General features: G+C 45.0%; 1 protein-coding gene across 1 annotated transcript in view; it reads right to left on the bottom strand.

The window, feature by feature from the left end:
* Positions 1 to 23,035, bottom strand: part of MAP2K2 (mitogen-activated protein kinase kinase 2) — a 30,011-nt gene extending 6,976 nt beyond the window's left edge. The window contains exons 1-8 of the mRNA XM_054980061.1: positions 22,749 to 23,035; positions 17,034 to 17,244; positions 14,493 to 14,639; positions 10,598 to 10,675; positions 7,392 to 7,443; positions 2,744 to 2,868; positions 1,996 to 2,209; positions 750 to 814 (exon numbers count right to left, since the gene is read on the bottom strand). Of these exons, the coding sequence (XP_054836036.1) occupies positions 750 to 814; positions 1,996 to 2,209; positions 2,744 to 2,868; positions 7,392 to 7,443; positions 10,598 to 10,675; positions 14,493 to 14,639; positions 17,034 to 17,244; positions 22,749 to 22,846 (990 nt within the window). The 5' untranslated portion in view covers positions 22,847 to 23,035. The remainder of the gene's footprint in view (positions 1 to 749; positions 815 to 1,995; positions 2,210 to 2,743; positions 2,869 to 7,391; positions 7,444 to 10,597; positions 10,676 to 14,492; positions 14,640 to 17,033; positions 17,245 to 22,748) is intronic.
* Positions 23,036 to 23,499: the final 464 nt, after the last annotated feature.

Here is a 23,499-nt window from a genome sequence, read left to right as displayed (position 1 = left end):
TGAAGAAGGGCCAGGAGCCCAATGAAGCTATATGAAGTTTCAGAAACCTTTCATTCAGCAGGCATAGTCTCTGAATAGGCCCACCTGCCTATTCATCTCTCAGGTGCCAGGAGACACCACTGGTTTTGCACCTACAGACCAGCATGGCAGCCTTGCTGAACTGGCTCTCCTCCTACAGCACACAACAAAATCTAGTTTCAAGTGACTAATCGAGTCTTAACCCCCAAGCAGCGTTCTCTACTCCCCACTCCCTTCACTGGAGCTCTTTATCTTCTTGGTCTCTGCCAGATGCCTTCTACTGAGGCAGCTGCTAAGAGCTCCTTTCCTCACCCTGATGTTTAATAGATCAGGCACAAACTGCCTTCTTTTCCTCTGCTCCCTTTTCCCTTGCAAAAATGCAGATCATGAGCTGTGCTGCCTTCGTTCTTCTTCCATGAACCACACCGCCTCCTTTGCCGGGCAGCTCTAGACAAAACGAACAGCTACCCACAGGAGGAGGAGGGATTGAGTCTCTTTCCAATTCTAGGATGCAACAAAATGAGATTGGCTCCCCTGGAAGACTCTTTCCTAGCTGGGGTGCATTTATTTCTGAAGTACGTTTTGACTGGATGGGCAAGAAACAAAGAGAGGTATGAGTCATGAGGGCTAGTTACTTGGATTCTCACTCCCCCACCCCCCGCCCTCCCAAGACTACTCTGAAGCTTTGAAGGAGAAACTTATGGCAGAAAAAAAAACTGCTGGTCACCAACCTCATTAACTATGTAGTCCAGCAGTTCAAAGATGGCCATTGCGGGCCGACTGTCCATCCCGTGGCCTGCATTGGTAAAGAGGAACAAAAAACAGGATGAAGTGTGGTATGTGGACTTAACAAAAATTAGCTTATATCAAAAAGAGGCATGCAAAGGATGTGATTCTCTCAGATTTCTAAAATAGTGAAACTGGAATAATTTCAGGTATTTGCCATTTTCACTGTATAACCAAATATGAACCCCTCCCTCGAACAACTGAAATGGGAGGAAGGAGCTGGTAGGGTGGTCCTCTCTTGGGAGGGGCAGTGCAAGTTTTTGAGAGCCACGCTGTTCAGTGGTAGGATTTAAGTCCAGTAGCACCCTAGAGACTAAAAAGATGTTCAGGGTATCCCACTGGACTCAAAGCCTGCTGTTCAATTTTAGGCCAACACTGCTACCCACCTAACACTGTTCAATGGTTCCCCATCAACAAACATTTCTGTCACAACACACTTTACTATTTCCAGTTGTCTGGTAATGAAGGCACCAACGTGTAGCGTGGCTCTCACTGTCCCAAGGTGGCAGGAAATACATGATCAAGCAAGACTCTCTTCTGTAGGGCTGCAGGGCCTGGCTTGGACTCAAAACAACCCTCCAAAGTTGTACAAAGAGAAAATCCATGCAGACTGCTAATGAGCAGCACAATTCCCATTAAATGTGAGTTAGATCGCATGGATGGGCCCCACTAGTGTGGTGCTTCCCATCGGTACAAGGAGCCTTCCCCTGACACAAGGGGCTCAGAAGATAAAAATGCCATTGCTAGCGGGGTTGGACTGTGCAGTTCTGAACCACACACTTCCTGGGCATCTAGTGGTTTTGAAAGAATGGGGTGCTGAGGCTCAAACCATGCCGTCTGGCCTGGAAAGGAATAACTACATAACCAAGCAGTATGGTGGCTGGCTGCAGTCACTGATGAGGACGGAAAGGCACTTTGCACAGGCTCATGATGCAGCAAACAGCAATTTCATGCAACAATGAATATTCCCCCACCTCCTTTTCAAGATTCTCTAAGTCCCCACTATACATCCACGCCAGCCAGAGAATAACTGGTTGCCTTTCCATTGCCCATTAGACACAGGAATATTTCTCTTTTACTCACAGGAGCATTATTTGAGAAGCCACAGCACCTACTTAGTAGGCAGAAGATCTCTAGTTCAATCTAATGGCAGGAATCAAATGCCAGCACCGCTCAGGGTGTGACCCATACCGCTAATAGGACGTCCTGGGGGTCTGGGCCGCGGGGAGATGCTGTGGGTCTCCCCCTCTGCCCCATCGATCACAGGCCGGCCGAATATAGCTTCCAGTTCCTTGGCATCAGGTGGGGGGATGGGATACCGTCCAATTGACAGCTCCACCAGGGAGAGGCCCATGCTCCATATGTCAGATTGGACTGAATAGTGAGTGCCTTGTAAACGTTCAGGCTGCAAAGGAAGTCAAAACAAGGCATAAGTTAGCTCCACCACACAGAACACAATCAAAGACAAAGTTGCCAGCTGCAGTGTTCAGCAGTCCATATGCAAGAAATCCATGGACCTCCAATTCACAGAAGCTTCCCTACTCCATCAGTTAAGATACAATTCATTGCTACAAATGATCTGGCAAGCGACTATTACGGGGTGAGCACTGAGCAGTGCTTATCCCTTGCAAAGGGGCAGAAGAGCCCAGCAGGTAAGAAAAATGGCCTTTCCCACTATCCGAAACCAGTAGCTAAAACGGGTTACTGAAAAGCCCTTTTGGCTCATTAACTGAAAACCAAAACTACACTGCAGTTTATTCCACTTACTAAGCTATGAAAGAAGAAAATAAAATATCCTGAAGCAATCTGGAGTATGACCATCTTGTCAAATCACCTCTACCCCTCCAAATCTGCCACCAAGTGGGTAAAGATGCACACTGGAAGAGGAAAAGCCCACTCCCAAAATGCAAGTCATGTATAAGAGCACAAAGAGACGTACGGACATATAGGATCGAGTGCCCACAAAAGAATTCGCCATGGAATCGATGAGCTGACCGCTGACCCCAAAATCACAGAGTTTAATTTCTCCCCGGGAATTCACCAAGATGTTGGATGGTTTCACATCTGCAAGTGGATTCAAAACAACCAAACAAAAAACAGAAAAATGAGGGAACTAAAAATGTTGTAGCATAAGAATAAACAATTCAAGCAATTGGACACCCCACAGAGGGCTGTACATAATCAAAGTATTTATCAAGGGCAGAATCTGGTACTGAATGCAGGTATTAGCTGAGAGCCGAGTTCTTCAATACTTTCTGTACTACACTTATATTCAGTTTCTCCTAATCAGGACTCAAAACATATACACAAAATTCCTAGCCCACATGGATGAAGAGAACACTTGAAAATATGAAGGATGCCCTTGATGAAGTCTCAGAAGCACAAAAGATCTACAAAACATTAAGGCCCTTTAAGGTTGTATTGTGGTCCCAAGAGAGTAAAGCTTTACATCTAGATGGACCCAGTTTCTATCCCTGGCACTTTGTAATTATTAGGACATCAGGGTAGCAGGGCTGGGAAAGACTCATGCCTGAAAATTTTGGAGAGCTTTTGCAACTTGGAGAAACAAAAGTGGTCCAGGTTGGCTAGTGTCTGTATGAAAGAGTCACTCCCTCTACCCAATTAAATGCCACCTCAAGTTCTTCGATGACAGGGAGGCAGGATATAAACAAAGCAATATTTATTTACTTAATTTATACCCCAACTTTCTTCCCAGGGGTGCTTACATTGTTCTTCTCTCCTCCATTTTATCCTCACAACAACCCTGCTAGGGAGGTTAGGCTGAGATTGTGTAACTGGCCTAAGGTCACATAGCAAGCTTCCACAATAGAGTGGGATTTGAACCTAGGTCTCCCAGATACTAGTCCAACTCTCTAACCACTACACCACACTGGCTTTCTAACAGGTGGGAAGATTCCACCATTCAGGGTACAACATATGCATCAGGTACACTGTGTGAGTTTATAAAAATGTATATCTTACCTTTCCTTGTGGCTAAAGGAAGTTTACATGCCACCATTAAACCATCATAATTAAAACGAATAGATTAAAACTCCAGATACCCTCTCTCACCCACAAGGTGCTTGAAATTCAGATGCTGTCAAAAGCTCTGGCAAATAAAATGGCCTTGCAGCTCCTCTTGAAGATTTCTAAGGACAGCGCTCCCCACCCCTCTTCAGGGAAGAGCCCATCCCATAGAGCGGGAGCTACAGTGGAAAAGGAATGGGCACTACTTGACGCCAGGAGGTACACCTGAAATGGGGAAACAGCCAATAGGTGGCAACCCAAAGATCCTCTAGTGGGGCTTTAGTTTTTTCTAACTAGGGGTGTGTGCTTTGGGTATCTGATTCGGTAGTTCCTAATCGGGGCCAGCATGCTTTCGGATTGCTTCGGAAATATTCAGAATTCCCGGAGGCAGCCATTTGCTGGCTGTTTGCATTTGCAAACAGCCAGCACATTTCTGCAGGAAGCTAAAGCTTCCTGCCCTTTCTAGGAAGAGGCGAGGGGGAGAGGAGGAGTGAGTGACTCAGTATTTCCTCCTCACCCCTCCCATCTAGCAAAAAAAAGGTGGGAATCTTTGCTGGCTGTTTGCATTGCAATGCAATGCAAGCAGACAGAGATTCCCACCTAATTTTCAGGTTGGGAGGGGTGAGGGCTAGACTAGGAGTACAAGGGGGAGGAGGAAGAGGGATCAGGGAAGGAAGGGTCCAATCCCACTGCTGCATTCTCCTTCCAGCCAAAGGAATCTCTGGAAGGAGATGCAGCAGGGAATTTAAATTAGAGGCTGGCCTTTGGGACAGTTTCCATTGTGTTCCTGCTGGCCTAGAGAGAGACTGTGAGAGAGAGCCTGTTTCTCACTGCCTGTGTTGGCCTGCCCTACCTGGAGTGGACTTCTGCTGTGCCTGTGGATCATCTGACTGACTCAGCGCTGGACTTCAGCAGACTGGTAAGAGAGATTTTCTATTTAGGGGTGAGGTGGGGAGGAAGGGAAGGGAATTTAATTTGAAGCTTTTTACTTTTAATCACTATTTTTTGGTGGGGGTGGATCCTTGTGTGTGTGTGTGGGGGGGGTGGCCCTTTTTTTCCTTTGAGTGGCTGCTGGCTGGGGCATTTGTTTTTTGTTTATAGTTTAGTTGTGGCTTTTATTTTCCAGTGGGCCTAGGCCTTAAAGGTTTAAAGGGTTAGGGGGAGGGTTAGTATTTGGATTACGAATCTGCTTTCATTCTATTCCTGGCCTAGAGAGACTCTCGCTGCTGCTGTGGCTTGAAGAGGCTCTCGTCTCCAGTTTGGCTGCAGCCTGCCACTGAGGACTTCACCCAGGGGATTCCTGCCTGCCTGCCTGCCCATCACTGGACTGCAGGACTGGTGAGAGTCAGTGACTCACTGCGGGGGCTTTTGCTTGTTTGGGTTGGGGGAAGGGAAGGGAATTTAAAGTGACAGCTGGGGCTTGTTGTAGCCGGGGGAGTTAAAGTTTTTAATTGTTACAGTTAGTACTGTTAGTTTAGCTGTGTTTGGTTCTACTTTGGTTTTCCCAGAATAGTTTAAATAGTGTTTTTAGAAGGTAGGCTACTTGTAGGCCACTAGGCCTTCACTGAATATTTGCCCTCTGAACTACATTGATAGGGAACCAAGGGTAGTTTCCCCAGTAAATAGGCTTCAGTAGGAAAAGAATTAGTTAGGGTCTGTTCAAATTATTCATATAAAGAGGCTGCCCATTAGTTCAGGTGTGGTTCAGGTGTGCTTTCCCCAGGGACGAGTTTGTACTCAGGAGTGTGCCCTCCACTGTGGCACCCCTGGCCTGTAGTGGGAGAACCACTTTTGGGGGGCCATAACATGGTAGGACAGGTAGGAGCAGGTCCCCTGAACAATGGGTGCATTTTGCTTGCAAACTGCCACTCCAAGTCACCTAGAAAGCCCCTTTGTTTTTCCCCATAGGGAACAGTGGAGAGTGGAGGAGGATAGGGGCACCTTCTTGGGGAGGCCATAACATGCCCCCTCAAAGTGCAATCTCCCCGAAACTTGGGGGAGGGTGGTAGGAGAGGTAGAAACAGGTCACCAGAAAATTGGGTGCATTTTGCTTGCAAACTGCCACCCCAAGCCACCTAGAAAGCCCTCGTTTTTCCCTATAGGGAATAATGGAGAGTGGAGGAGGATGGGGGCACCTTCTTGGGAGGGGGCATAACATGCCCCCCTGAAGTCCAGTCGTTCTGAAACTTGGGGGGTCATTAGAGGAGAGTTAGGAGAAGGTCCCCACCAAGTTTGGTTTGCTTTGTAAAGAAAATGCCCCCCCCCCCCCCGCAAGGCTCCTGGAAAGCCAGGAGCATGTTCCCCATTGAAAACAACGGCTGAATCTTTAAGAAGCAAACCTGAATCTTTCCGAAGCAGCTTGCCACTTTGGAATTCCCTTTATTCCAAATCTTTTTCCTGATTCGAGTAAACTTAATTGGGAAACCCGAATCATCCTGGCCCTGCACACCCCTATTTCTAACAGGTTGTATAACCACCCAGATGTTGTTTTCATCTTTGACATCCAATTAAAAATAGTGGACAGTAGCAGATAAATGGTTTTCTAGCTGTTAGAATGGACCAATCATGATCTTTTCACTTTTCCTGTCATCTTTAATGATGATTTATATTACTTATCTTGCATTTGTTAGAATGGACCAATCATGATCTTTTCACTTTTCCTGTCATCTTTAATGATGATTTATATTACTTATCTTGCATTTGGCCAAAGCATCACTTTTTGGCTAAGTAGAAATTCAATTAAAATTCTGAATAATTAAGTAAATCTTAAACCAATCATAATTTCATATTGTTGTGATATTTAAAGGATCAGGTCTCATGTATCAATTACTATTAAAGATGCTACCCAGGTACAGAATTAGAGTCTTGCTGGAAGAAATCTCATGAAGATCTAGGTGAGAACGGTGTAATTATCTGTGAGCTGATCGAAAATTCAATTCATTTCATAGTAAACTTGATTTTAAATCAATCTTAGATTTAATTGAAAGATGTTCAGTTAATTAATCCTTGTAGCTTGTATCTGTTCCATTTTTATCGATTCTATCTTAATAGTACTTGATATTTTGATATCTTGCTTTATTTAAAAGATTAGAGTTTACTTCAATAAAGAATAAACATTACTCTCTAATGAGAAGTCTCTGTGTCTTGGCAGGGAGATTACAAGCAAGAACCACCCATATAAATCATTTGTACTAATTAACAGGCTCTCCAAAAGAGAGATCTCTGTTTTAGGTCTCAATTCACAGGGCTTTGAAAACCGCTCAGGGTTGTGATATAAATATTGACACTGACCAGTTAGCAAGCCCTAATGAGATGCAGACAAGCATTCCGTTACACCCCCTCCTCTAAGTGAGGTATAGCTTTGCTCACACTTTCTCTGTGATGGTACAGGTTGGGAGTAGGGGAAGAGTAACCCTAAGTGACAGGAACATTTTGAAAGCAGTGGTGCTGAGTAAATGAATACAAAGCAAATTCCTAATTTATTCTTGCTACATAACCTGGGTTTCCTTCCAAGAACAGAATTCACAGAATCCCAGCCCATATGCTGGTTGCTCTCTCACCTCTGTGCATGATCTGGTGCTTCTCTCGCAAGTAAGCCAATCCACGCAGAACCTATGGATGGGAAAACAAGAGATGGGGTGGGGATAAAGGGGAAAGAGGTCAGAGAAAGACACAAGTTAGGAAAGCAGCAGCTTTTCGGAGGTGGGGGTGGAACCACATTGAATGACTAAGGTTCTGAAGGATAGAGACCTTTCGAGCACCACAAGCTTCTCTAAGTGTTGGCCAATAGGAGATTGCATCAAACAGAGGGTGGCATTTCCAGCTTCCCCTCAGCAGCCCAGCTGGTTTTCTCCCACCATACTGGCTGGGCCAGAAATAACTGGCCCTGATACTACTGTGTCATCTTGCCATAAGGACTGTGAAGTGGGCTTAAGGAGGCACAGTTACTTTCCAGGGGAGGATTCTGCCTCTGCTGTCTAAGATGGACTATGTGTTGCAAGAACAGAAAGCCATGGCTCAGCACTACAAAGCACCTGCTTTGCATGCAGCAGATTCCAGTTTTCATCTCTGGCAGAGGTTTTCAGGTGTTAGCGAAGACCTTCCTCTGCCTGAGATCCTAGCTAGCAACTGCCAGAGGAGCCAGGTCCAAGTTGGATGGACTGATGGTCTAGCTCTGTGCAAGGCACCTCCATTACTTCCAGTGAAAAAATGACACTTTGTATTAGAGCCCCCAGCTCTCCCTGACTATTCTCAGAGGTAAAGGACTGGGCAGACACTGGGCTGCGCACTCTACTCTGCTCAGCTAAAGGTGGTGCCTTCCCTGGATGCAACACAAGAAAGATTTTCTGCTGGCCCCTTTCATCAGAGGAAGGCACCATCACTTGCCAAGCAGAGTTGCCCGTTATAGCCTACTGTCTGACAATTAACTTTGCAGACTAGGGAATATTTTTCCTCCCACTTGCAAGGGTGTTGTGAGTGAAACTGTGCTTCATATGAAAAGAGCATTCAACATGACTGTATACCAACACTGAAGATGGAAAGCCTGCTGTGCCCCAGAGGCTCAATGCAGGTAAGGGGCGTTAATGGAGCCAAAGAATCTTCTGAGAAGTTCAATATGCCTATTATTTCTGAGAAGCCCTCTGTTGCTCTATTAGGGGACCCTATTGGGGCGGAAAGGCAACATATAAATGTTTCAAATAAATAATACAGTTCAGGAAGGTATTTGCATACCAAAGCAATTTTCGACTATTTCCACTACTCAAAGAGCTGTGTTCTGTGTAACAGATCTAAATGCAAGTCCTGTACTGGTTCTTGCAAGACAAACAATGCAAAACTCTGGAGAAGCTGGTGGAATGTCACGAGAGGAAGAGGCAACAGGCAACTCAATATCAGGATTCTGCAGGTGGTACGGCCTACCACGTGCCCCTTGGACCCATGCCCGTCATGGCTGCTGAAAGCCAGTGTTGACGGGCTTCGGGATTCCTTGGAGGCGATTATAAACCTGTCCTTGAGCTCTGGGGTTTTTCCCAAGGCGCTGAAGGAAGCTGTGGTACGGCCTCTTCTGAAGAAATCATCATTAGATCCTGCTGACCTGCTCAATTACCGACCGGTTTCCAACCTTCCGTTTTTGGGGAAGGTGATTGAGCGGGCGGCAGAGAAGCAACTGCAGAATTTCCTGAAGGAGACCTCGGCCCTAGACCCCTTCCAGTCTGGTTTCCGCCCACGACATGGGGTCGAGACATTGCTGGTCGCCCTCACAGACGATCTCCGCAGACATCTGGATCAGGGCGGATCAGCACTGCTGATTTTGCTGGATCTGTCAGCAGCGTTTGATCATGAGCTTTTGACCCACCGCCTTGCCGATGTGGGGATTCAGGGGACAGCACTGCAGTGGCTGGTCTCCTTTCTCCATGATCGGGGACAGAGGGTGGCGCTTGGGGAGAGAGTGTCATCTTGTAGGCCACTGGTATGTGGTGTGCCACAGGAAGCGATACTCTCTCCATTATTATTTAATATCTATATGCGCCCCCTCGCCCGGCTGGTGCGGAGTTTCGGGCTTGGGTGTCACCAATATGCGGATGACACCCAGCTTTATCTGTTGTTGGACGGGCGGCCTGGATCGTCCCCTGATGCCCTGGAGCGTGCTTTTGAGGCTGTGGCTGGTTGGTTGAGACAAAGTTGGCTGAAATTGAATCCCACGAAGATGGAGGTCCTGTATGTGGGTCGTGGGGAGATGGCTTTGGGACCCCGGCTTCCTACACTTGATGGGGCAGCACTTACACTGGCCCCGAGAGTTAGGAGCCTGGGGGTGATTCTGGATTCCTCCCTGAAGATGGAGGACCAGATCACTGCAGTTGCCAGGTCTTCCTTTTATCATCTTCGGCAGGCCAGGCAGCTTGCCCCTTATTTGTCTCCCCGTGACTTGACTACAGTGGTCCAAGCAATGGTCACCTCTAGGTTGGATTACTGTAACGCGCTCTACACTGGGCTTCCCATGGGCCTGATCCGGCGGTTACAGCTGGTACAGAATGCAGCAGCACGGGTCATTGCTGGAGCACCGGTGTGGGAGCATATTACACCGGTGCTACGCCAGCTGCATTGGCTGCCAGTGGAGTACCGAATCAGGTTCAAGGTTTTGGTGTTAACCTACAAAGCCCTACGCGGACTGGGACCGACGTATCTGAGGGACCATCTCTCACTATATGAGCCCCGGAGGACTCTCCGCTCTGGTGGAAAACATCTTTTAAGTGTCCCTGGCCCTAGGGAGGCCCACCTGGCGTCAACCAGGGCCAGGGCCTTTTCGGTCCTGGCCCCGACCTGGTGGAATGCTCTGTCTTGTGAGACAAGGGCCCAGCAAGATTTGCTTGCATTTCGCCGGGCCTGTAAGACAGAGCTATTCTGCCAGGCATATGGCTGACGCTGGGCAGTGCCTGCCCCCCCCATGAAGGGGGGGGTTAAACCATCACCCCTATGCAAACACAGAGGCATGTATGAGCCACTATGCAGCATGAATTGTAATATTTAATGTTTTTAAATGTATTATTTAATGTTTTTAAATGTTTTTAATGATGTTTGTATTTGTTATCCGCCCTGAGCCTGCGAAAGCGGGGAGGGCGGAATATAAATATAATAAATTAAATTAAAATTAAATTAAAAATTCAGCGAGCCATGTCTATTTTTTATCTTTGGCAGATCCAGGCTCTCTCTTCCCAAGGCAAGACTTTTTATTTTATTTTAATACAATGGAAGGTAGATGCATACTCACCGCTATGCTGACTTTCCCTAAGATTTCCTCTGGAATTCTTTTGGCTTCTTTCAAAACCTGATCTAGAGAGCCTCCATCCTGAATATGGAAGGGAAAAAAAAAGAGTGACTGATAGATACAGACACAAAGAGTTCCTGTTTGTGTCATACAGTTCACTTCCCTGGTTGATGTGTATGTAATCAGGGCACTGATCTCTCTGTCAGGCATCTGAAAACTGGGAAAAGGAGGAGGGCAGGCAAGCAAAGACACCATTACATGCCTGCTTCTGGTTTGGCTGGACTCCCCCCATCACATAGTCGATGTAAGATGAAGTGCCCTGCTACAGACAGCCCAGCAAAGTCACCCTGACACATCCTGTCATGGAAATCAATGTCTATTATTTAAGCTGGCAGTGTACAACCTCCCTGTTCAGAAGCAGTGTATCTCTGAATACCAGTTGCTAGGAAGGGCTGCAAAGAAAACAATGGGAGGGATGGCCTTTGATCTAAGCCAGGAGGGTTTCTCTTAGGCACACAACTGCTCATGGATCAGCACAGAGATCACCTTCTTCCCTGGTTTACAAGATCTAGATATTCTCAGTGTCTTGTAGGTTACTTACTTTGTTTAGATGTTATTCCTGCAGTATACTAACATTCTGTTTTTCAATCTAAACCTCACCTCCCCTTAAATCCAGAGTCATGGTGGATGGTTATATTTAAAAAAAAATCAAATTAAAACAATTTTTAAAATAATTGAAAGATGCTGTATTGTACCAGCATTGTGAGCTGCTTTAGAGACTCTGGTTGAAAAGCTGGATACAAAGCCCATGGGGGGAAAAATACAGTCCGAGCTCAGGGCCAAACTGCAATTTGAAGAGTCCCTCGGGAAAAAGTCCAATGCTCTGTCCACCCAGCACACACGCGCGCACATGCACGCACACTCTGGATTCCACCTGTGGACTCAGCCATAATTTTCTCCCCTTCCCTTAAGGATTACTATGCTTGATAACTGCCGGCATGAGGCGTTTTCCATTGCTTCATTTTTTCACTTGCAGAATTCACTGGGTCCTGCTTATAGCAACATGACTTAACAAGTCACCAGATGGCAGCACCTCCCATATAATGGTGGGGAGGGGGAGAGGCCGACTCAAACAAAATTCCAAAAGGGGGCGGTGGTAGAAGAGACATTCTCTTCTGCCAGTTCCTTCATTACATACACACATGCTTGACTTGAAGAGAAATCTGTTCACTGACAAATCTGCAGTCGATCTTCTTGGCTGGAACCAAAAGTTCTGCCATCCTCAAATCAGCCCCCTCTCACATTTCAAGATCTTATTCCAGCTGCCCCTGCCTTCAAACTAATGGTGATCAGACAGAATTTCTCTGGAGTGGCACTCTGCATGTGGAATACCCTCCACAGAGACAATGGCTTAAATCCCAGCAAGCATTGCATCACTCTCTTGTGCTTCTTTCTAGTCGGTTGCTATCCTATCCTTACTCCAATGAGCTCAGACAACACTTTGAGGTTTGTGAGACTGAGAGAGTGAGTGGACCAAGATTACCAAGCAAACTTCATAGCAGAGCAGAGATTTGAATCTAGGTCTGCCAGTTCTTAACCCATCAATTCACACACTACAGTAATGGAGTCCTGCTGCTTCTAATGCATCACATTAGAGATGGACACGAGCCGAAATATGAACAAAAGTTCGTGATGAACCAGGCCAGTTCATAATTTGCGAATCGGTGGTTCGTCAGAGCCCATTTTTGACAAACTGCCACGAACTTTAGGCTGGTTAGTTTGGTTCATTTTTTGGTTCGTCACTGCAGACAGCCTGACACCAATCAATCAGTTTCCTAGACAAAAAGGGATGGACTTCCTGCAGACCTTCTGCTGACCCGGAAGTGACGATTTGCTGACATGGATGTGACATTTTCATTAACCAAATGAACCAGTTCTCGAACCAGGGCAGGTTCGTGAAAGCTTGTGGTTCATGAAATGAGACGGGTTTTTTTTTTCTGGTTTGTGCCCATCTCTACATCACATTATTGTCCTGCTTTCTTCTGACTGACTGATGTAAGATGCCTTGGGTTTTTTTTTCTATGGGAAGGCAGGATGTAACTGAACAGGACCTTCTACAGGTGCCACCTTGCACACGGGCAAAATCAAAAGCTGCCCATACAGGTGCATTCTCTGTGGTGGCTCCCACTTTGTGGAACAGCCTACCTGAAGAGGTTAAGAAAGCTCCCACTCTCTTGGTGTTCTGTGAACTATGCAACGCTGAATTATTCAAGAGGGCTTTTTACTTAGATAGGAGGGCTGCAATACAAAGAAGCAGTCTCAAAGAGATGCATCAGTAAAGGGACAGGGAGTAACTACAGACTTTATTAGTATTGCTGCAAGTATGATCCTATTGGGTGGTTCTTATGTTGTTAATATGTCTTAGAATTGCTTATGCTGTTCCAGTTTTTCTTCAACTCTGTATTGGATTTCTACCTGTTTTAAATCTTGCAAATGTGCTTCTATATACCTTGTTACATGTCTGTTGAAATGTCTTCGAAATTGACTGTACTGACTCACATTGTGTAATCTGCCTTGCGTCTCAGTGAGAAAAGCAGACTATAAATAATGCAAATGAATAAATGTTTCAAACAAACAAACACATTGGAGACATTTAGGCAAACTCTTTTGGGTGTTAAAACAGAAATGTTCTTTCTGTATTGCCATAAGCAGGCAAGCCCAGTGTGCAAGCAGACAAAACTGGAGATCTACAACCAGATCTTCAGACACTCTATTAAAAAAAAAAGATTATCAAGTGATGCAGGGGGACACCAAATTATATCAGGAGCCAAAGCTGTGGGTGAGAGGTGAGGGGCATTTTTTAATCCTTTGCCCATCCATCTGATAGCCCAAGAAAGGTGTGTGTGTGTGTGTGTATGGGGGAGACAAGCTCCCATAGTGCACTTTGGCTAATGTAAGAGAGCTTGGGGAAGGGCAGAGCTCTAAATTTCAGTTGCTACAAAAGAAATTCTAGTTCATGGGTATGGTGAGGCTTGAGATGCTGATTATGCAGCATTAAGATTACAGGTACAAGTAAAAACAATTAATCATTCCCACCCCATACCCCTTACAATTGAAGAACTTTGTGTAAATGCGAAGAAGCCTGAAGGGTTGGGACTAAGGCATATCACAATAAGGAACAACAATTCCAGGCAGGCAGGTGCTTAAGAGGCTGCTTAGCGCAGTGTCATCTAGGACACATTGCACCACACTCGTTCGTGTAACCAAGCCAAGAACAAGTATATAAATAGGTTATACGTAGGTGTGACAAGGAAGATGTAGGGAGACGGTTTACTGGTAGACATTACAGGGGATGAAGTGACACATTAAGAGGTGGCGTGTTGGGGTAAGAAAGAGAAGTCTAGTGGCATCTCTAAGACTAACACAATGTCATTCCACCAACTTGCGGACTAGATATTTTTCAGCTCATGCCTTTAAAAAAAAGGCTCTGATATCAGCACCTATGATTTAAAATATTTTAAAGGATCTGCATGGCAGAAGACAGAAAGTCAGGATGTGAGGGAAAGGAACACTAGGCGCTCATGACAGGAGAGCCTGAAAGGAGTGAGGAAGGCAACTGTGTGGAGAAGTCAAGGGCAGGATGGCAAAGGGGATGATACGGTAAGAAGTCTGAAGTGGAGGGAGGAATCAAGGAGCCAGCACAGAAGACCTGAAAGGAATACACAATGCTTGCATGAATCATTCAAGAATGATATGCAAATCTGCCATTCCCTAGGCATGCAGACTACCTTCAGTCATCTAAGCTTGGTACAGTATTCCCAAGAAAACCCTTGGCTCTCAGTCAACTACCAGTTTTATCCTGAAGGGGTGGGGGAGAAAACAGGAACCTGGTCCTCACCATGTGCTCCATGCAGATGCTGATCTCCCCGTCACTGTAGAAGGCGCCATAGAAACCAACTATGTATGGGGAGTTGCACTCATGAAGCACCTGGAGTTCACGGATGATCTGGTTTCGGATGGCAGGTTTGATCTCCAAGTGAATCAGCTGCCAAAAAGGAAGGGGGAGAGGAAAATCAAGGTGACAGACAGTGAAGTAATCCTAAGCAAGACTTCTCTACTACCCTTTAAGGGCAATCAGGATCTCTTTAGCTGGCAGAGCATCTCAATTGTTTGCGATGGAGGGAGATTTTATGGCAAAGCAGCATCTTGGCTGTATGTGAAAGAATGAGGCAGGCATTTTTTTTAAACAAGAAAACAACCAAAACAATTGTTGCTCTTCAAACCAGTTAATTTACAGCTACTGAAAAATTACTATTACTGAAAAAATAAAACTCAGGAAACGTAAAAGACTTCAGTGTGATTACAAGATAACAACAACCAGGAAGAAAACCTGGTTAAACCTGCTCAGTTTTGCTCTCTGTGTTTGTACCAATGTAAGGGAACGCTTTACATGTTGCTGATTTTGCAGCTTTATTTGAAACTGCAATTGGTTGCCAGACACCACTACCGATTTTATGTTCCTTCCTTTTTGCTCTTTCATCAAGTTATTGAGATGTTTCTTATTCAATGTGTGCCTGTATCTTGGATCTTATATCATTAAAGATATTACAGGAAGCCTGGGGGGAGGGGGAGACAAACTGATAATTTATAAAGCCTGAAAACCCCACAGGATCTGGTAGTTTCCAACTACATTTACACCACAGAAGAAAGTTTTAAGACTGGCAAAAATAACTCTTGGGCTCTCCATCTCCCCCATTATAGCTGAAGGAAGCATAACACTGAAATGCACTGTATAATCCTGAAGGTTAACTGTAAGGGCCTTGCAATTTAGCACTTGCCGATGGCAAAGTATAACCTCCATGTAAGACCCCCTAGCAGAGAGATATTGGCATCTAAGCCCAGAGATACAGGCATCTGCTCATGCAATTCTCATATTCCCTTCTAGCTTTAATGGACTTTCAGCAGAGTTTTATCAATGCCATGTATTCAGTATGATAATGCTAGGAGTTACGCCTTCAGCTCTATACCTGTAATTGGTCCTGTGTCCAGACAAGCCCCTGTTACAGCCTCACCTCAGCAAGGGGACAAATGGTATGGCTGATGAGTGAATACTCTCTTTGGATACTGGCAAGGATAAGCTGTGCAAGCAGCTTAAGAGGAGGCCTCAGAAAACTGTTCATCAGAGAGTTCTCAAAAAGAACTCCAAAACCTGACATATGACTTTGGATGCTAGATGCAAACCAGAACAAGCAGTTTGACCCATCCTCATCCATTCTCCTCAGTGGAGAGACCCAATCTACCATCTCTGTTCTCTCTGACAAAAGAGACAGAAAGAAGGCATGATGGTGTCTCTGGCAGGCCTTGCTCTTTCCTTCACTCTTCATTCTTGCAGCTGCCACCATTTATAGAGGAAAGACTGCAAGCACACAAGTGATAGCCAGGAGATTTTAAGTGTGTATCATGGTGCTCACTTCTCATATGTGTCATCTGTATTAATAGTACTAATACAACACTCGGGTCTCAGAAAATCACAAGGTATGCTAATAGCCTCTTCCTTGGGATCTAGACAACCTCTGTGTAAAGTCACCAGGTCCCACTAAGGGCTCTGGTGCCTTTATTAGTTTTATGGAAGAGCGAACTGCGCAACTGCAACTTTTCGCATCACAGCATTGCAGTTCTAGGAAACATCTACCCAAAATCTCCCTTCTATGCTATAGAGGCACCACGCCACAAAATACCTATCAGTTCTACAAATGGGAATATGAAGTCACTGGGGCAGAGGCAGTGGCTGACAAGGGAAAAAGCCTGAGCTGCAATCCACTGTTTTAACATAGGATTGTAAGGTTTTTTGGGATGCAATCTTGTTTCTGTGTAAAGGAAGGAGGTAGTCAAACTGCAGAAACACCAAACAAAAAACCTCTTAGGGCAGGGGAAAGTAACCCCTGACACATGCCCAGAAGCATGCCACTAAACCATTCTGTTCAACCCACAGGAATGGTTTTCTACTAATATTTTAAGGTGAGCTTCTAGGGCTGGAAATATTTTCTCAAATTCTTGGCCCTCTTCTACACTACACAGTATATTTTAACAAATTGTTGCTGACCACTGCATTCCAAATTAGCCGCAGATAAATGCAAAAGGTTCCATGCTGCCATGCAAAACGGCAGCATGGAACCTTAAAGACCAAACGAGTTTTGAACACGCAAACTTTTGTAAATATTTGTTCTGGAGAAGCTTGCCTGGGAAAACTGAGACCACAGCAAAATGTAACTACCTTCAAGGTGCCATGGACCTCTGTTGCACAGCTGCACAAATGACAAAGGGTATGCCCGGCTTTGTAGGCTTACTCTACCGGCTGCATCACTGCTCAGAAACTCTGTTTTGCCCCTGGCACCCCAGAGCATGTGTCTCATTCATTTCTCTTCTCCTCCCACCTCACCTTCCGTGCCATGATTAGCCCTGAGGGTTTGTGTTGTACTTTGGTGACCACCCCGCCATTGCCAGCTCCCAGCTCCGAAATCCTCTCAAAGTCGTCATCTTTCAGCTCTCCAACTTTGGCTTTTTGAGTGAGAAATGCTTCCAGCCGCTTCTTCTGCTGCTCATCCAGCTCCAGCTCTTCCAGTTTCTTCTGGAGGTCAACGAGATGTGCTCTGAAGGAAAGCAGAAGAATGGTTGGGCTTGCACAGATCCCTGCGCTCTCTCTTTGTTCTATCAAAGCATTTCTGTGCTGTACAAGTCCAGCTCTTAACTATTACATGTTGCTCCCAGGAACTGGAAGCATCTCTGAGCCCAGTGCAAGATACATATAATGTTCAATGATGTTCTTATCAGAAATCAACAAGAAGAGACAAATAACAGACATCTAAACCCATCTCCGAAAACAGAATTGAAGCTGAAACTCAATCCTTACAGTTCCAGGAAGGACCAAAATGTGTTGCTAGGTTACGTTCTCTGCTTTCTAGGGTATACACAAAGCCAAACCCATCCCCCCAACAAGCAGTTCTCAATCCCATCAGCCCCTTTTGCCTGGATGACTTACTGAACTCCAGGGTGTATGTTAGTTACTCAAAGTCTGATCCTCTTTTACGGGAAAAATCCAGACCCACCTTTGACTCCCTCCGCTCTTTCCTCACACCCACTCTACCACTTGACTTCCAACTTCACAAGCCCACAGAACCTGCCTGTCTTCAACTCCCTCCCTGGCTTCCCATGAAGCTCTTAGTGCAGGCCTTGACAAATTTGCTTTGAACCCCCAAATTAAGGTGTCCAGACTAATCTATACCAAATACGATTCTTCCTCTGTCATGTTAAGCAAGTTTAATGTTGTTTAAGTAAAAATGGGGTTGCCCTGGCCTGGAGAACAAGGTCCTGTCCATTGAATAGAAGTCATTGGGATGTTATTTATCAGTTATGCTATTTACCCCTATGCTACAAAAAGCTTCTACAGTTCATTTCCACACATTAAGTCTCTGTTCAAGGAACAAGATATTTTTCTCCACACCAGCTTGCAACACAAAATTTAGCAGGTCAGGCTCTACTCTAAAAGGTAAGTATATAAGTTAGTTTTGAAGAGCAGAGCCTTTACTGTAGCTGGCCAAAGACTCTAGAACGCCTTTCTGAATAAGGTGCAAAGCAGCTTATTATCTTCTTTCAGACAGAGTGCACAAAATGTTTTGTGTATGTGAGCATATTTTCCTGAAGAGGCACAGCCCAAGAAAAACATGAAAACTTTTGCACAACCCCTTACTTCCCCTTCCCTACAGGAACTAAGCCCATGTAAATGCCATTTCATTGCCATCTTCCTTGCCTCAGATTTTAGATTGTAAGCTCCTTGGGGCAGGGACTTGCCTTCTTGTGCTCTGTAAAACATCATGCACAGTGACTGTTCTGTGTAATAAAAAACCCATCGTTTGATTGAGCTGATTGTAAACAAAATGGGACTGAATAATGGGTTCCAATAAGATAGCCATTTTAAGTCTATATCAGCAAAATAACAACCCTACAGAACCTAAAATACATGTATTACAGCATTAGTATTTGCAGACTGAATCCGTTTTTGTTTAAGCTAATATTGAAAGGCAGTCCAACTACTAGTACTGCTATGCAATTAGAACAGAAGTAAAGAAAGAAAAATACCCCAAAATTATTCTCTTTTAAACAACTCAGGCATGGAGTCCTTTGGGTGTGTGTGTGCAAACAGATTTCATACAGGAGCCCCCCCCCACTCCCTACATTTCAGTGATTCTGAAAAAGTAGATCACTATCCTGTGTATATAATTAGTACACCAAGCCTGAATATAAAACTACTCACAATCACACTGTTATTTGTGCTCTGAACCAATACCTCTGAAAATTGGCTTGAAGACTGAAAGACTTGTTGCTTCCTTTCCAAGCCAGATTTCTGCCCCCACCCCTGGTGGGGAAAAGTCTCTTACAACTGCCTCCCCCAGAACAGCTGCCAGCATGTCCTGAGCTCCCCCTAAAGGAGAAGTTCCCCCATGCCACTTCCCCATAAAATGACCTCACAACCCCACACCAACATCTCCTTCATCCCCTTTCTGACCTTGTTCCTACTGACCCTACTGACAATATTCCTCTAGCTCTTAATCTAGTTCCATACAAGCTGCTGGAGATGTGAACAGGGTCATGATGGTGTCCCCCCACTCAGGATTTTTAAAGGATAATTGAAAAAAGGCTCCTATTAAATATTCTCTTTTACAATGAGTGAAATGCTTTTAAAGGTATAGGATGAAAATTGTATAAGATGAAAACCTTTTGAGGACTTTTTCAATGCTTCTAATGGAAAAATTGGGAAATTTAGGGGAACACTAAATATTTTTTTTCCATTTTGGAATGTGTGAAATGAAAGACAGGGTTTTATTCAAAATGTGTAGTATGAAAATTTTTATGTAAGCCAATATACACTATTACAGAATAACTCATGTTTATACCTTGACATATATATTTACATTTTTTTACTTAAATGTAAATAATGCACTAAGCTTAGGGTACAACTGACTGCAGCTCCTTCTCAAGTATTGGGTAGATTTGCAATTTCTCAGTTTTTTTATAGGATATACTTTTAAATTCCATAAATATACCAAATAATACAATTTTACATACTAAGTTATACATGATGCATGTTGTTAAATCAATAAAACAGCTCAGGAGGTTTATAGGCAAGTTAGCATCACATATATTTCAATTCTACCCCCAAATTCAATCCCCTCCACTATGGAAAACACATTTTTCCCATGGCTTCAAACTTCCAGAAAATTTACCTCTCTACCCTGGCTCTCTTCAGTCACATAATGCTATTCCCATGCTCTCCCTGATCATTCCTGTCAGTGCTCCCCATGGCCATAGATGGATCCTTGTAAATGGCAAGTCTATCCACAGCTCCTGAGTGTAGGCCCAACAACACTCATCTCAGAAATTAAACCCAGGTTAAAATGATACCTGGAAAGAGGGAGAAAGCACGAGATTTTTATAAATCCCTCAGAACTTTGAAATGTAAGCAGGACTAGGTTGCAGCAACCACTATACAAAACACCCTCGGTGGGGGGCAGTGGGGGCTTATTGGTCTAGTTCCCATCCAGTCTTAAGGAGGGTACTATGGACCAATTCATTCTGCAAAGCAAAGGATGGTAGCAGAGAACTTTATCCTATTGCTCTTAAGAGTGCAATCCTTAGGAGAGTTACACCAGTCTAAGCCCATTGAAATCAATGGGCTTAGACTGGAGCAACTCTCCTTAGGATTGCACTGTGAATGTCACTAATATAGCAGGTGCTGTTTCTGTTGCTGCCTGTGCATCTTTATTTTTATGCAGTGTTTTTCTTTTATATTAAAATTTTCATGGGATCCCTCATATGGAGGAAAGCCAACAGGTGCATTAAAATTATTAATCCCATCAGAGAAAGCACAGAGAAGAAGGAATGCAGAAAAGGAGGAGATGGATTGTAAGTACCAAACCACAGCCAGCATCAGGGACCCTCACTTTCCACTTCTGATCCAATTATTCCCTGTACACCTTACAGACTCCTTTTGGGTTCATATTCACACACATCCAGTGAATGATGCAATCCTAGACCTACTGCATCATTCCCTGGATGTTATACTGTATGATCGCTGTATGTTTTTTATTATGTAATTTGCCTTGCGTCTCAGTGAGAAAGGTAAGCTATAAAGTATATAAACAAATAAATGCCTCCCTGCATACTTGCTCTTCTTCTCCTCAGCTTCACACACCCCAGCAGTTAGCTCCCTTCACATTCCTACACTCCTCACTGAACCCCAGACATTCTTCACAAGGCCCCAAAGTTCCCCCTTGAGCCTTCTTACAAAGCTCCTCAGGCATCCTCCCTAGTCCATAATGGATTTTAGCTGCCTAATGCACACACACCCCAGACATCTCCCTCACTTCATTAACAGCTGCCTCCCAGTCTTAGCTACTCCTCAAGAACATACTGTCACACACACCCAGCATCGAGCTGTCACTTTCCTGCCTCCCCTCCCTCAGACCCATATACGGCATCTTTGAGGCACTGCTCTGTCCTCAAGAGAAGCCATTCACCTCCCCATGAGTTCCAACCCAACATTCATTTGCTAATAAACCTACTCAGGTTTCCACTCCTCTTTCATGTGTGGATTTTAACTAATCTCTTCTCCACAATACAAGTTCTGTCCCATGGCTTTTCTTCTTTTTCTCTGTCCAGCAGGATTCAACAACCACCCTTAAAGAACATAAATAGCAAATGCAATAACAAGCATCTACAACATTCATTCACAACAAAAATAATTTAGAAATATTCTGCTATCCCTTTCCCTCTGTCTGCACATACCAATTGCCCTTTCAAATGCCTAGATGAAACCCCACATCCCTCCCACTACCAGTTATCCATCCCTTACTTTTCCTCACTCCCATAATGCTAAACACCCACTCAAGGTCTAACAACACTGCTAATGATGAAGGAAATGTATCATTCATACATGAAAACCGCTAAATGTTCTCTTTAAACATCCCTGCCCCCTCTACAGATTCCATAGACACCCCTCCTTTTAAGCATCCAATATCATCCACCACTCTCCATTCCATATATGGATCAGTCTCCCCCATCCCCATCTACCTTCATTATCAGGCATGTCCCCCTCACATTAGGCTCATTGCCTCTACTGTTTTCCTTCACTCCCATAATCCTAAAACACCCAACCATTTATTAATGCGACAATCCTAGCATCATTAATTACACTGATATGAATAAAACAGGAGTCTCGAGGCACCTTGAAAACTAACATAACTAGCAAACCCTCAGTGTGGTAGTCATGACAGACTAGGATCTGGGAGAGCCACCTATGAATCCTCAACTCTGCCATGGGAGCTTACTGGGTGACCTTAGGCCAGTTACTCTCTTTCAACCTTACAAAGCTGTTGTAAGGACAAAGTGGAAGAGAAAAAGATGTAAGCTACTTTGGATACACAGTGGGGAGGAAAGTGGGATATAAATGTAAATGAATTGTGTGCAATCTTATCACTTTTAAAGAAGTAGGCTCCAGCTCACCAAAGTTTATGCTGGTATAAAATTATGTATGTCTTCAAGGTGCTTATTATCACTGCAAAAGATTAACAGGGCAACTCATCTGGAATAATTATTCATATCACCCACCTTCCACAATAATATTAATTATAATAAGCACCTCCTTTAAACTCCCCTCCCCTCTTCTAACAGCACCCCTACACATGCCCCATGTTTTCCTAATGGTAACATAGATCTTATTACTAACAACACCATAAGTATCAATAATGAATAAATCACCATTAATAAAGATTATTAAATCTAGATCACCAACAGCAACAACACTAGCGAATATGAATGTAATATGAATCCTCTACAGACAATATGAAAAAAGGAATCCAAATGATATGAATATTAACAGACAAGCAACATTTCTATCAATGTGTATAATCAATAGGCGACAATCAATAACGAAATAACATGAATCGAATAACTATATAACGTAGTAACATTATCCAGGATGAATATGTGTGATAAATACTAGTAAGTGTTCCATTTTACTTGTCGCTCCCCACAGCGTGTTTTTGAAGGCCCATTCCCCGCCGCCCTTCAGCTCCCTCCCCCCCCTCCCCCCACTCACTCGGAGCCGTCGCCCTCCCCCCCGGTGGGGCTGGGTCCCTCGGCGATGGTGGGGGTGATGTTGAGGGCCGGCGGTACCAGCTTCCTTTTGGCTGGCATGGCGGCGGCGACAGCGGCTGCCTCTTCCTCCTTTCGCCTAGCGGGGACCCCGCCTCAGCAACAGCAGCGCTGCCGCCCTCGTAGTCATCGCCCGGGTCGACGCGCTACGCCAGGCCGAGGCTGCGAACGCGGCCTAGTTCAAGTCCGTCCCTGAGGGAAAGGGGAACGAGGGAGGGTGAAGGAAGGGGGCGTGGCTGGAGTTCGCTCGCGCACGAGCCCTGCTCCCTACCACCCCTGATTGGCTGGCGGTCCGAGCCCCTTGGCGCGCGCTCACGAACCCGTTGTCGATAGGGCGGAACTAGGGAAGAGCGCGCGCGCCCGAGTCAGAAGCCGCTCTCGATTGGTTGATTTTTTATCCCCGAATGGGAGGGGGAAGCGCGCGCGCAAGTCGTCGCTCTCCAATTGGCAGAGAGCCCGATGTTCAGGTGCAACTGGCAACGGTGACGAGAAGAAGCGAGGGAGGGGGTGGAGAGCGCGCCTCTGTGTCCTGTGTCTAGCTGCAGGCTGGACAAGAGTTTCTTCTCCGCCTCGACTTATATACGCATGCGCACGGGAGAGCGCGCGTGGGAAAAGATTGAGGAAAACGGACGGGAAAAAGAAAAAAGGCGGGAAAGAGGGAGCGGGATAAGGTAGCCTCTTTTTGTGAGGTAATA

The sequence above is a fragment of the Eublepharis macularius genome, chromosome 5 (assembly GCF_028583425.1).
Source record: "Eublepharis macularius isolate TG4126 chromosome 5, MPM_Emac_v1.0, whole genome shotgun sequence".
Lineage (NCBI taxonomy): Eukaryota > Metazoa > Chordata > Lepidosauria > Squamata > Eublepharidae > Eublepharis > Eublepharis macularius.
Note: the sequence above shows the minus strand (reverse complement) of the source record. Positions and strands in the feature narration are given on the sequence as shown.